The following is a 12,489-nucleotide window of genomic DNA, read 5'->3' on the forward strand; positions in this document are numbered from 1 at the left end:
GTGGATCGCTATCCATATCCGACGAGCCCAGGGAGCCGTCCGACGATACGTCGATACGGGCTCATGGCGGTCTGCATAATCATAATTCGGCGTTAGGAGAAGCATTGCAACAAAGGAATGCTATGAGTTACTCTGGTATCCGAATACTTACGACTTCGCCAGGGGCTTCGCCCTGAGCAGCCACTCGTCTTCGCCTTCGGCGGCGGTGGTGGAGTAGTCCGGAAGGAGAGTCCTTCCCTTCTTGGACCCTTCGGCCCCCCTAGTAGGGGCGGCCTTCCTTTTCTTGTCTCCCCCGACTGGAGGGGGAACACCTTCATCTTCCTCCTCATCTTCGTGGGAGGAGTGCGCCGAGGAGTCCTCGGACGATGAGTCCGATATCACCTGGCGCCGGGAACTCTTTCGGGTTCCCTTGGCCTTCTTGGTCTTCTTCGGCACCTTGTAAGGAGCCGGAGTCAGCATCTCCGTCAGGAGAGCGTCTGCTAGGCCTTCGGGCAAAGGAGCCGGACAGTCGATCTGTCCGGCCATCTCCTGCCAGTCCTGTCAAAGGTACGGGAGCTTAGATCCCGCATAGAGTCAAACTATGAAAAACAACTATCCTGTAAGAGGTAAAATAGCTTACCGCGCTGGCTTGGCGCTTCGCGCAGAATCCGAGATCCTCGGTAGTGGGAGGGGGAACCTCGGCGCCCTTGAATAGCACCTTCCAGGCATCCTCGTGTGTTGTGTCGAAGAGCATGTTCAGAGTTTGGTGCTGGGCCGGGTCGAACTCCCACAAGTTGAAAGCTCGTTGTTGACACGGGAGGATCCGCCGGATGAGCATGACCTGGACTACATTGACGAGTTTGAGCTTCTTGCTCATCATGTTTTGGATACATGTTTGGAGTCCGGTCAACTCTCCTAAACTACCCCAGGACAGGCCCTTCTCTTGCCAGGAGGTGAGCCGCGTGGGGATGCCAGATCGGAACTCGGGGGCCGCTGCCCATGCAGGGTCACGCGGCTCGGTGATGTACAACCACCCCGATTGCCACCCCTTTATGGTCTCCATGAAGGAGCCCTCGAGCCATGTGACGTTGGGCATCTTGCCCACCATGGCGCCTCCACACTCCGCCTGGCAGCCGCTCACTACCTTCGGCTTGATATTGAAGGTCTTCAGCCATAAGCCGAAGTGGGGCTTGATGCGGAGGAAGGCCTCGCACATGACGATAAACGCCGAGATGTTGAGGATGAAATTCGGGGCCAGATCGTGGAAATCCAGGCCGTAGTAGAACATGAGCCCCCGGACGAATGGGTGGAGAGGGAATCCCAGTCCGCGGAGGAAATGGGTAAGGAACACTACCCTCTCGTGGGGCCTGGGGGTGGGGATGAGCTGCCCCTCATCTGGGAGCTGGTGCGCGATGTCGTCGGGCAGGTATCCGGCTCTCCTTAGCTTCTTGATGTGTCCCTCCGTGACGGAGGAGACCATCCACCTGCCTCCCGCTCCGGACATGGTCGGAGAAGGTTGAGGTGGGAAACGCGGACTTGGGCGCTGGAGCTCGAGTGCGCAAGAATGGATGAGGAAGGATGAAGAAGGTGTGGGTAGAAAAAGGTTAAACCTTGTCCCTTTATAAGGGCGGCCGAAACTATGCCCCCCACTAGCCTGGTAAAACTCGCTTATCCCCCAAGCACCGTAATCGATGGCGCGGTTGGGTTACCCACGCCCGTATTGATGAGAATCCCGTAATAAGGGGGACACGATCTCTGCTTTGACAAGACGTGTCAAAAAAACTGCCTCGCATTATGTGCGGGGCTAGTTAAAGGAAAGGGTTCGAATAATTACCGGGCCGTGGCATAATGTCATGTTGCCAAAACGTGTCAGCAGATTAGATTTGTGGAAATATTATTCTCTCTATGGTGGTACGTGGAAGTTATTTTGCAGGGTCGGACACTATCCTTGTATTCAAATTCTTCCGTGATGTATTTGGAGGAGGAACCCGCCTTGCAATGCCGAAGACAATACTGCGCGCCAGACTCATCGTCATTGAAGCCTGGTTCAGGGGCTACTGAGGGAGTCCTGGATTAGGGGGTCTCCGGACAGCCGGACTATATCCTTTTGCCGGACTGTTAGACTATGAAGATACAAGATTGAAGACTTCGTCTCGTGTCCGGATGGGACTCTACTTGGCGTGGAAGGCAAGCTAGGCAGTACGGATATGGATATCTCCTCCTTTGTAACCGACCTTGTGTAACCCTAACCCTCTCCGGTGTCTATATAAACCGGAGGGTTTTAGTCCGTAGGACAACATACAATCATACCATAGGCTACCTTCTAGGGTTTAGCCTCTCCGATCTCGTGGTAGATCAACTCTTGTAATACCCATATCATCAAGAATAAATCAAGCAGGACGTAGGGTTTTACCTCCATCAAGAGGGCCCGAACCTGGGTAAAACATCGTGTCCCCTGCCTCCTGTTACCATCTGCCTTAGACGCACAGTTCAGGACCCCCTACCCGAGATCCGCCGGTTTTGACACCGATACCAACCGCGGCATGTTGCCTCCGGCGAGCTTCCGCATCCGCGAGACGGGGAGTACGACTGCCGGCGAGCTTCCTCTGCCGCGTCCTTCTCCTCCGCGGCGAGATCTTCCTATGCCGGGAGCTCCCCCTCTTCCGGCGCGGGCCTTCTCCCTGTGAAGAGGGAGTGGTTGGAGGAGCCGGACGACTTCGAGTTCGTCCCCGTCAAGGAGGAGCCCGCTCCGCTCGGCCGCCGCGGGAGTCGTCGGGCCGGAAGACTTCGTCTCCGACGTCGACGCGGTTGCGGCCGCCATTGCCGAGCGGAGCGTGCGCGAGGAGGCGGAGCGCCGGCGCCACGCCGAGGAGGTCGAAGACCTCCAGTGGCGGCAGGCGGTCGCCGCCAACCTCGCCACCAAGGAGAAGGACGAGGAGTGACGCCGCATCTGCAGGGAGCAGAGGGCGAAGTACATCGACCACTGCAGCTCCGACGAGAAGGATTGAGCTCCTCCACGGCGTCGTCCATGGCCGCGACCTCGCCGCCGTGAGATCCCCACCCCTCTAGTACTAGTATTAATGTAGTATGTAGTATGAACTAGTGTTTGTAGTGTTTGATCATGTAAAATCTATGTAGTGCGTGATCGCGTCCACGAGGTGCAATTTCTCCCGCGAAACTGCAAACGCGTTTTACAGGTCGAGATTTTGCGAGGTCCGCTATAGTTGCTCTAATTGTATATATGTGTAAAATTTCACGAAGAAGTAACCTTCAATTGTGAGCTGCACAAACAAAACAAATTCATGGATTTTGAGAATGAACTGTGCATGTGTTAAAAAGTCACATATTTGTTTTTTTTTTGTAGCTCTCATTTTAACGTTTCACATTATGAAACTTTACACACATTTATATCATGTCTCTGGATATATGTCTGTTTTCGGAAATTTTGGAAACATAAAAGTATAAAATCGACCTCCATTTAGCTCATCCTCCATTTGGCCTTTTCGCAACTTACACTGCTTTAGACCTAGCATGTGTGGTTCATGGATCCGGCTCCTCTGACATACGGCCAATGCCGTTGGGCCACTTACATATGGGCCAGGTTCAGTCAGCGGAAGGCAGGGTGCCGAACGGCAGGGGATCCTTGTCCGTGGTTCAGAGATCAAACCTCGTTTGTTTGTCCCAACATGCAACTATACGCCCCGGATTCGCTGACTTGGACATCTATCTCTTCTGCTCGTTTTTGATCGACGGTCCATGGAAGAAAAGTCAGGCTCCTGTAGCTGAGACTTATCTGCGTATTGGGAAGATGACGCTGCTGCAGAGTTGAACACAAACACTTGTCCAACGATCGAGATTGATTCTCTGGCCTAGCTACATGCATGGTACTCACTCCGTCCGAAAATACTTGTCGGAGAAATAGGTAAAAATGGATACATCTAAAACTAAAATGCGTCTAGATATATCTATTTCTCCGACAAGTATTTCCGGATGAAAGGAGTATGATATATTCAGATGTTAAGAACCCACAATGCAGACCCATCAAAAGCAAACAATATCATCTGTCCTACAAGGACATGAAGACATATATACTGTATATTTCGCTAAGCACATCTGAATTAAGTGCTTGATTCATCAAGTCTATAGTTTCGACCCCGATACTCTGTTATTCACTTGAACGTCACTAACCAACTCTGGGAATTTGCACGACGCGATTGGATGTGTCTACGATAAGCCTGACACGGGTCGTGCGGTGGTCCATGGTCAACGGCTTTGTTTCTAGAACGACTTGACAAAAGAGGTACGGGTTGCCTTTCCTGATGATCCTCTCGGCCTTGTGCGCCTTGAGACCAAGGACCCCTGGCCATGAGCGTCGCTGGTATATCATCAAGTTTGCTTCGGTCGATCGCCTTTTCTTCCTCCTTGTGTTGTCTACTCCAACCTAGAAAGAAGGCAAGCATGCTTCAAGTAAAACTTCGGTCATCCCTCTAAACCTCCGCCCAAACTCGGCCAACCTTGTCTGCAAGATGATCTATGTTTTTTTTTCCTCTAATTTGGTGACAAACCATGCGTACCTTTTTTAGTTTCAATGATGATGACATGGTGACCTCTGCAACCGGCTCCAGCTCCTCAGCCCCCATTATGATTTTTCACCGCCTTGGACAATTACTAGATACAACGGTAGAATCAGACGGCCGGCCGGAATCTTGAAGGACAAGAAATAAACATGACATGAGTCGGCAAATTCATCTACAGTGCATGCAAAGCGGCAGGAATCGGCTATCGATCGACGGATCGGCCGGCACGTACACTACTAGTACTAGCAAGTTTATGATCATGGAAAGGGGGGTCGAGACCAACCGGAGCACAAGGCAATGAGACAAGGAGAATTGAGTAAGATAAGGCGACGAACAAGATCGTCGTACGTACCTGGATAATAAGCACGTACGGAGGCGGCACACTGGAGGCGAGTCACGATTAGGGTTAATTTAGCTAATACAGACGTTTTATCCTGGCCGGCCGGTGAGATCCGGAATTTCTGTAGCAGTTTAACAGCCAGTCGGACCCACATGTCATACAGCTGTCATGCACATATTTGTTGAGGGAAAATATACCGTTTCCTTTTTTTAGGGGAAATACCCTTAACTTTTTTTTCCTCATCCATTGATAGGCCAAAAGGTGGTTGGTCAGTACAAGCGTTACCACTAATGGGCTGCTTCGTTATAAACGATTCAGTTTTCAGAAGACCTCCTAGTCGCTGCTCGTGAGCGAGCCCAAATAGGCCAGCCCACACTGGGAAAGGTCGCTTGAAAGTTTTTTTTTGCTGGATGAATTTATCTTCGGTTTTCTATATACAAATAATGTCCAGGGTGTTTAAACACTACACATGACGACCAGCTGGTAGCATACTTGCTGCTTTCGCCAAGAGATCAACTTCAAAATTTTCTTCACGTGCACGTCCTTCATGCACTAGCTCCACATCCGGAGTAGCAATTAGCATCATCTTGATATCATCAATAATCATTGATGATGGGCCACAAAAACTTTTCCTCAAATGTTTAATCATCGCTTGACAATCTGTAGCTACTCTAACCTGGCTTAGATTTAGATCAGCCGCAAGAGCCCGAGCTTTCGAGCATGCCTTCGCTTCAAGGATCTCAGGATCCACCAATCCTTCAAAGCTTTTTTTTTTTGAATGTTGATAGTAGATCTATCAAATTCATTGATCAGGAGAAAAAGAGTTGGTCCAGTTTATAAGGAAAACCGGACCCAAAAACCATATAAACGGGGCCTTTCGGCAAACAACACACACATCCACACGAGCCACAGGTCCCTCTGCCCGGATCCACTTCCAAAACGATGCTCCCAAGAGAGAACGCGACGCTAAATAGCGCCGCCATCGTTCGATCTAAACTAGATCAAGGGTTTCCCCCGGAGCACGTCGAGAAAGGCAAGGTGAGAGCAGCTACATCGATGCCTCCAACGAGGGAGCGCCGCCATCGACGACTCCGGCCGCAACCGGAGTACGACTTTTGCCGGCAATCTCACCTGCATAGTCCGAGCCTAGGATCCGGTCAGCCTACACACCTAACCACTACACCTGCCTCCACGGCCAACCGCACCTCCCCGGTAAGCTCGACGTGTTTCCAACCTAGCATCTGCGGCCCCCACTAGACGGAGGATGCAACCCCCAACAGCGCCATTCGTCTCCCATCAGAAGGATACAACCAAACACGACGCCATTCGTCTCCTCGAGGATGCAACGCCTGCCACCCATTCCTCTCCCGACGAAGGATGCAACAACCGCAACAAGGCCATTCCTCTCCCTCCAGCCACCACCATCTCGTCCTCCCACCCGAAGCAGCGTCGAGCTTACCGAACCACCATCAAGAGGATGTAACACCGAGCAAGGATGCCATTCATCTCCCACAACTTCTCCCGCGCAGAGAACAACAAGCGCACTCGCCGCCCCGGAACAGACTGCGGCCACGCAACTACACCGCCAACTACCGCCGAGCGCGAACCGCAACCGCATCATGGCGCGAAACACAGCCAGCAGTAGCGGACGGCCAGCGAACTGACAAGCACATTGGCCTTCCCCACACGGGCTCAGCACGGCCGCGCCAGATTTGCGCCAACTCGCTGCACACCCATCTCCACCTCGCGCTCCGGTGGCCACGCCAGATCCGCGTCGCCCTGCTGCAGTCCTCCCTCCACCTCGCGCGCCGGCGGCCGCGCTGGATCCGAGCCACCCCGCTGCAATCCCCCCTCCACCTCGTGGGCCGGCGGCCGCGCCAGATCCACGCCGTGCGCGCCAAGGCGCAGCAAGGACGCACCCTCCCTACGCGCACGCCGACGACTGCGTCGACCGCCAGCCAGGAACCCGACGACGCCTCGTCGAGATCCACATCCCCGTGGCCGAGCCGCCCCGCGCAGCTCGTGCACCTCACGAGACGGAGAAGACCCCGCCGCCGCCGACGCCGCACGGGCTTTGCCCGGCGACGCACTCCGGCGGCGGCAAGGGAGGTAGGGAGGGGTGGGTAGGTGGCCGGCGGCGGCGGTATAGGGTTCTCCCGGGCCGCTGCGGGGAGCGACACGGGAGTCAAACTATCCTACATTCCTATGTCATCTCTGCATATCGCCGAACATGCTCATGTGTGGCCACTTCGGGATACAGCAACATCTACATTAATTTTCATTACTCCCTTTAATCCATCTCCTTTGCCTCTGCTGCGAGACACCAACTTTCATTTGCTTCCGTTGTAGCACCAAGAGTTAAGATCACCCTATATACTTATTTATGAAGGCCATTGTGGACAGTGTACTCTAAAAAACTTGCTCATGTTTGGCCTTCTGCCTCGTCCACCAGATTGCCCACAAAATGACTAGCATCTTTGCAAATTCCCCCGTCTGCGGGCGTCATCCCATCTATGTTGCCGCTTAGCGAGAACGGGGTCGACCCAATTCCCCCGCCTGCGGGCATTAACCCATCTATTTTTTGCTCATGTGAGAAAATAGGATCCACCAGGTTTCAGTAGAAATACAAAAGGTACCAGGCACAAGCCTACGTCCAAGCCTGCCAGCAGTGTCATACCTCTATTGTCGACGAGTTGATGGTTCTTGATACCAATGATGTCCCGTTGGTGCTGTAGAATACCAATGATCGTTCCTGATACGTTGCATGGCTCGGTGACTTTGAGCCTAAAATATCATTTAAATGTCCATTGTGTTCCATGCACTTTTACCCATGGCATTAAACCCACATGGGCAGGGCTTCGACATATTTTGGCCCATGGGCAGCGTCTGAACCCTACGCGGCTAGTCATGGTAGGGCGTGGATATAACTCTGTGTTGACGGGCATGTCGAAACTCGATCCGACAAGCGGACATGTGGTGCCATATTATCGTATGTGACCCTAACCATTTAACTTCTAAACTTTTATTTCTGTGATGTGGGCATGTGCATGGAGTCCTTCGTTTGGCCTCTTGAAGTCATTTGTTTGAATTGCTGATGTCATTTATGTTTGATAATATCATAAATCTTATTTTAATTTTGTGTTTTAGTATTAGGTAACATATTTCCATATGTGTGTTGACTTGCCTGTCGGGTACCACCCTTCTTCTCCTCGGAACGTCAGGTCCGTCAAAAGAAAGTGTGGTGTTTGTGCGCTTGGCATGGTTTTTATGCACACGGGCATGATTATATGCCGACATGGCACACATGAGTAAGTTGGGTATGGGATGGGATTGTAATATGCGCCCTATAGTTGGCCCACTATCATCCTAGTAACCAAATCTCCAGCCCCCTGAGCGGCACCATCCCCCCCCCCCCCACCCCCCTCGGTCACCATGAACCTCAATAGCACACCCACCTTCACACCTTCTCTCTCTCCCCCTCCCTCCTCCCCCTCCCCCTTCTCTCTCTCTCTCTCTCTCTCTCTCTCTCTCTCTCTCTCTCTCCCTTCCCGGTCCACCGCCCATCAGCCTCCTCCAGCCACATGCCTCCTACATGATAATACTCATGGAGGCACACATTGTGCGAAACGTTGGGTGCAGCCCTCCACTGCAAACAGAGAAAAAAGTTTTAGAAACATCAATTGTGCATCATTATTGCATTCTCGCATGCTAAAATTCAAGGGAATTTAAAATTTTAACATTTACAAACCATGTCTTGCATATGACTGTGTATTAAATTGTGCTTTGTGCAAAACTATGAAAAATTCTAAACAATTATCTAATTAAATGAAGTTATGCTATTACTTAAGACATCTGTCTTTAAATTAATACTATTGGTTTATGACTACATATATGGTCCAGAGATAGAAGTATAGTAAACCATAAGGCCTAAAGTGCAAAGTGCACATGTATCGAATTCAAGCCATAACATATCAGCTAAAATTAAATTTAGTGAAACAAAACTTGTTTATATTACATCAAAGAGTTCAATCTAGCTCGAGTCGTGTGTGTACCAAATTTAGTGTACCACTCCGAAGAGGCGACTGGATAGGCGAAACCATTGCCTTCTTCATGGGCGACGCCGCCGGTCCGTGCGTCCTCTGTTGTTTGCTTCGGCAATTGGAAGGGATGGAAACCTCGGTGGTTTGGCTTCGACTATAGATAGGGTAGGCTTCGTGTGGGTAGCGTTGTGTTCTGGCGGTGATGGCGACGACGCATCCAAGAATAATGCCTCACTCTAGTCTCATCTTGACGGCATCCATGGTGACATTGGCGACCGGTGGGCTCAGCTTCCCGTTGACCCTTCCGGTCATGTGGTTTAGGTGTTCGGTCAGTGGTTGTCGTCCGTGCAGTGTCACCGGTGGGCGAGAGAGGATGGTTGTTTGCGCTTGGCATCGACAACGAACGGCTAACGGTGGCTCCAGGACTCTTGGAGGTTGGGCAAGATCCCCGTCCGACACACTGCAATGACATAGGCCTTGCCCACGACGGGCTTTTTCATCGACTCACAACACCCTTCTGGGCTCTACCATTCTAGCGACCAAAGCAGACACTCTACAACACTTTTAGTAGATTTCTAAATTGCCATTCCGGCTTCCTCGCGGACCACGGAAATTGGGAATAATATGCGAAACATAGTTTGCGCTGATATTAAACAAATCATTTTTCGTATAGTTTTTCATCCTGTCATTTCCAAATATTTTCTTCGGGCAAAGTTGTCCTTCTAGTTCTTTTTCTAGATCAATTTTGTTTTATATCAATTGGGCATTAAAGAGATTGACTCTGTTGGCTCGGATTGTTTCGTAGTGTAGAATTGACTTTTTCGATGATGGGACTGAAATCATTATTACTGAACCATTTTCTTCACAGCAAGAAAGCAGCTTTGTCAAGCTGGAAGCATCAGGTCGCCGTCGCCTTGATGGGGTTGCCGGCCGGCAGCAGGCCGCGCGACCTAATGCCGCTGCCGAACACGCCCGTCTGCGTGACCCAGCCCTCGATCATCTCCTGCGTGGCCCGCCCATTGTCCGCCGGCACGAGGTGCCCGGCGCCGTACACGACCACGTGCGTCAGCGCCCCCGACCGCTGCACGTACCCGGCGAGCTCCTGCTTCTCCCCTTCGCCGGTCCGCCACACGGCGCGGTCGGCGTCCAGGAACGCGTGCAGGCCGCCCCAGTGCAGCTCCTTCATCCACGCCTCCTGCGACACGACGCCGTCCCGGAGGTCGCGGATGCCCTGGTAGAGCAGCACGCGCGTCTGCCGGAGCAGCGCCTCCACCTCCGGCAGCACGCTCTTCATGATGTCCTCGTGCATCGCCGCGCCCACCGCGTCGCTGCACTCCTCCCACGTCACGTCCGGGCGCGCGCCCAGCGCCGCCTTGACCTCCGGCCGGTTGACGAACTTGCCGACGCCCGCGGACGCGTACGGCCGCTGCTTGGCGTAGTCGTAGAGCGTGGCGAGGCCCGTGGCGTTCTGCAGCCGGTCGAGCACGCGGCCCCGGGCGTCCGACGCCTCCCGCCACCGCGCGGCCTTCGTCAGCGCCACCGCCTCCGCCTGCAGCGCCTCCAGCTCCCCGCGCTGCCGCGCGTTGACGAGCCCCGTGAAGTATGCCGAGTCGGCGTGCGTGGCGACCTGCGCGACCGGGTGCGTGAGCCCGTTCCCGATGGCGACGCCGCGGAGGTTGACCCTCCGCCCCGCGGGCAGCGTCGGGTTCACGGCGAAGATGTGCGCCCCGGCGGCCGGGACGTACTTGCCGGCGTAGCTCTCGCCGGAGAGGAAGAACGGGCGCTTGCGGAAGGAGGGCGGGCTGGCGTCGAAGAAGGACTGGAGCGCGGCGAGGATGTGCGCGGCGACGGCGGGCTGGTCCGTGGGGATGAGGGCGGGGGAGGGCGCGGCGCTGAAGCCGGTGCCGAGCGGGCTGTCGAGGAAGAGCAGCCCGAAGCGGCGGTTCCAGGCGAAGGGGTTGCGGGAGAGCGAGGCGCCGTCGGGGGCGGCGAGGTAGGGGCCGAGCTCGAAGAGGTCGCCGATGAGTCCCGAGCAGCCGGGCCCGCCCTGCAGCCAGAGGAGCAGCGGCGTGTCGGCCGGCGCGTCGGCGAGCGGGGCGCTGGCCTCGTAGAAGGCGTAGAAGAGGGAGGCGTTGGCGGACGGGTCGACGGGGAGGTAGCCGGAGCTGGTCGGCAGCGCCTCCTTGGGGAACACCACGGTCGCGGCCGAGGATGCGAGGCCGACGGCGGCCGCCGCGAGGAGCAGGGCGAGGAGGAGCGGCGGAGCCATCGATGGGATACTGGATAGGATATGCCGTGCGTGCAGGTGAGGTCAGTACCGCCGAGTGAACCGATGATGAGAGGTTTAGTTGGTGAAGTGTTTAATGTCGTCTTCAATGTGGGGCCTACTAGTAGTATGTTTTTGAGGTGGTTGTGGGGTCCGCCGCTTGAGTGGAGTGGGACGGCGACGATGGACGATCAGTTTTTTGTTTTTTGTAGCGTAGCGTGGTGTTTGGAATATTATACACATGTGTCTGTGTGCGAACACGCACGCACGTTGACGCCGGCGAACTAGTGACGGGGACGGGACGGGATGTAAGAGCATCTCCAGCCGCGTCTTCAACAGGTCCTCTCCATGCGATTTTGCCGTGCCGGTGTCGAAAAAACGGTTCAGTCGCGCCTCCAGAAACTCGTTTTTCGCCGGCTTGGGGCGAAACTGGTGCCGGCGGACCCAGGCCGAACCCGGCTTTCTGGGGGGCGCCTGGGGCGCCGGCACAAGCGAAAAGGACGCGTGGGTCCGTCCTGTCGGCGAGGCAAGCGCCTCTTCCCGCCGTTTCTTCCCGCGTTTTCCCCACTTCCCTCCCGTACTCTTCCTTCCTTTCGCCAATCTCCCTCCCAGCCGGCCGCCATGTCATCGAAGAAGTACGTCGCCCCCCGCGCGGCGGCAACCGCGACCGCCTCCGTCGCCCAGCCGAAGCAGAGGAAGCCGAGGGCGCCGCCGATCAAGCCACCGGGCATGTCAAACGCCGAGTGGAGGGCGGAAGTTCAGCGGCGGGAGGCTGTCACCGCCAACCGGCGGAACAAGGCCACCGCCAAGAAGGCCCGCGACAACGCGACGCGCGCGGCTGCGGCTGTCTCGGCGGACCAAACCGAGGCCGAGGCGACTCGCGCGGGGATGATGAATCCACCCGGAAGCCACGCCCAGTACGCGCCCTGGGGCCAGCAAGGCGTCGGCTCTCCGCAGCCATGGGGATCGCCCTCGCCGGGCTACGCCGACGGGGACGCGCACGGTGGGCTCAACCCAAACGTCACCTTCCCGCATGGATACCTGGCCCAGTGCACGCCCTTTCCTGCCTTCGCCGGCATGTAGTACCCTCCATACAACTACTCGCCGTCCGCCTACACTTCCTCCCCGACGTCCCCGCTACGCCGTGGCCCGCTGCCCTTCTTGCACCTCGGCGACACCGACGAGACCGAGGCCGACATGGACAACATCATCGCGGCAGGTTCGGCCGCGGCCGCCGCATCTCCCGAGTTCGTCACCCAGGACGAGGTGGTGGATCTCAGCAGCGGC

General features: G+C 55.0%; 1 protein-coding gene across 1 annotated transcript; it reads right to left on the reverse strand.

Moving 5' to 3' along the window:
• Nucleotides 1-9,764: 9,764 nt before the first annotated feature.
• LOC125531241 (serine carboxypeptidase-like 50) lies at nucleotides 9,765-11,323 on the reverse strand. The gene has a single exon (XM_048695654.1). The coding sequence runs from the start codon at nucleotides 11,203-11,205 to the stop codon at nucleotides 9,835-9,837; it is 1,371 nt and encodes a 456-aa protein (XP_048551611.1). The 5' UTR covers nucleotides 11,206-11,323; the 3' UTR covers nucleotides 9,765-9,834.
• Nucleotides 11,324-12,489: the final 1,166 nt, after the last annotated feature.

Source organism: Triticum urartu, chromosome 1 (assembly GCF_003073215.2).
Source record: "Triticum urartu cultivar G1812 chromosome 1, Tu2.1, whole genome shotgun sequence".
Lineage (NCBI taxonomy): Eukaryota > Viridiplantae > Streptophyta > Magnoliopsida > Poales > Poaceae > Triticum > Triticum urartu.

Bases quoted from the DNA above. Each gene is read 5' to 3' on its own strand.
- LOC125531241 (XM_048695654.1), bottom strand. From the start codon at position 11,205: ATGGCTCCGCCGCTCCTCCTCGCCCTGCTCCTCGCGGCGGCCGCCGTC.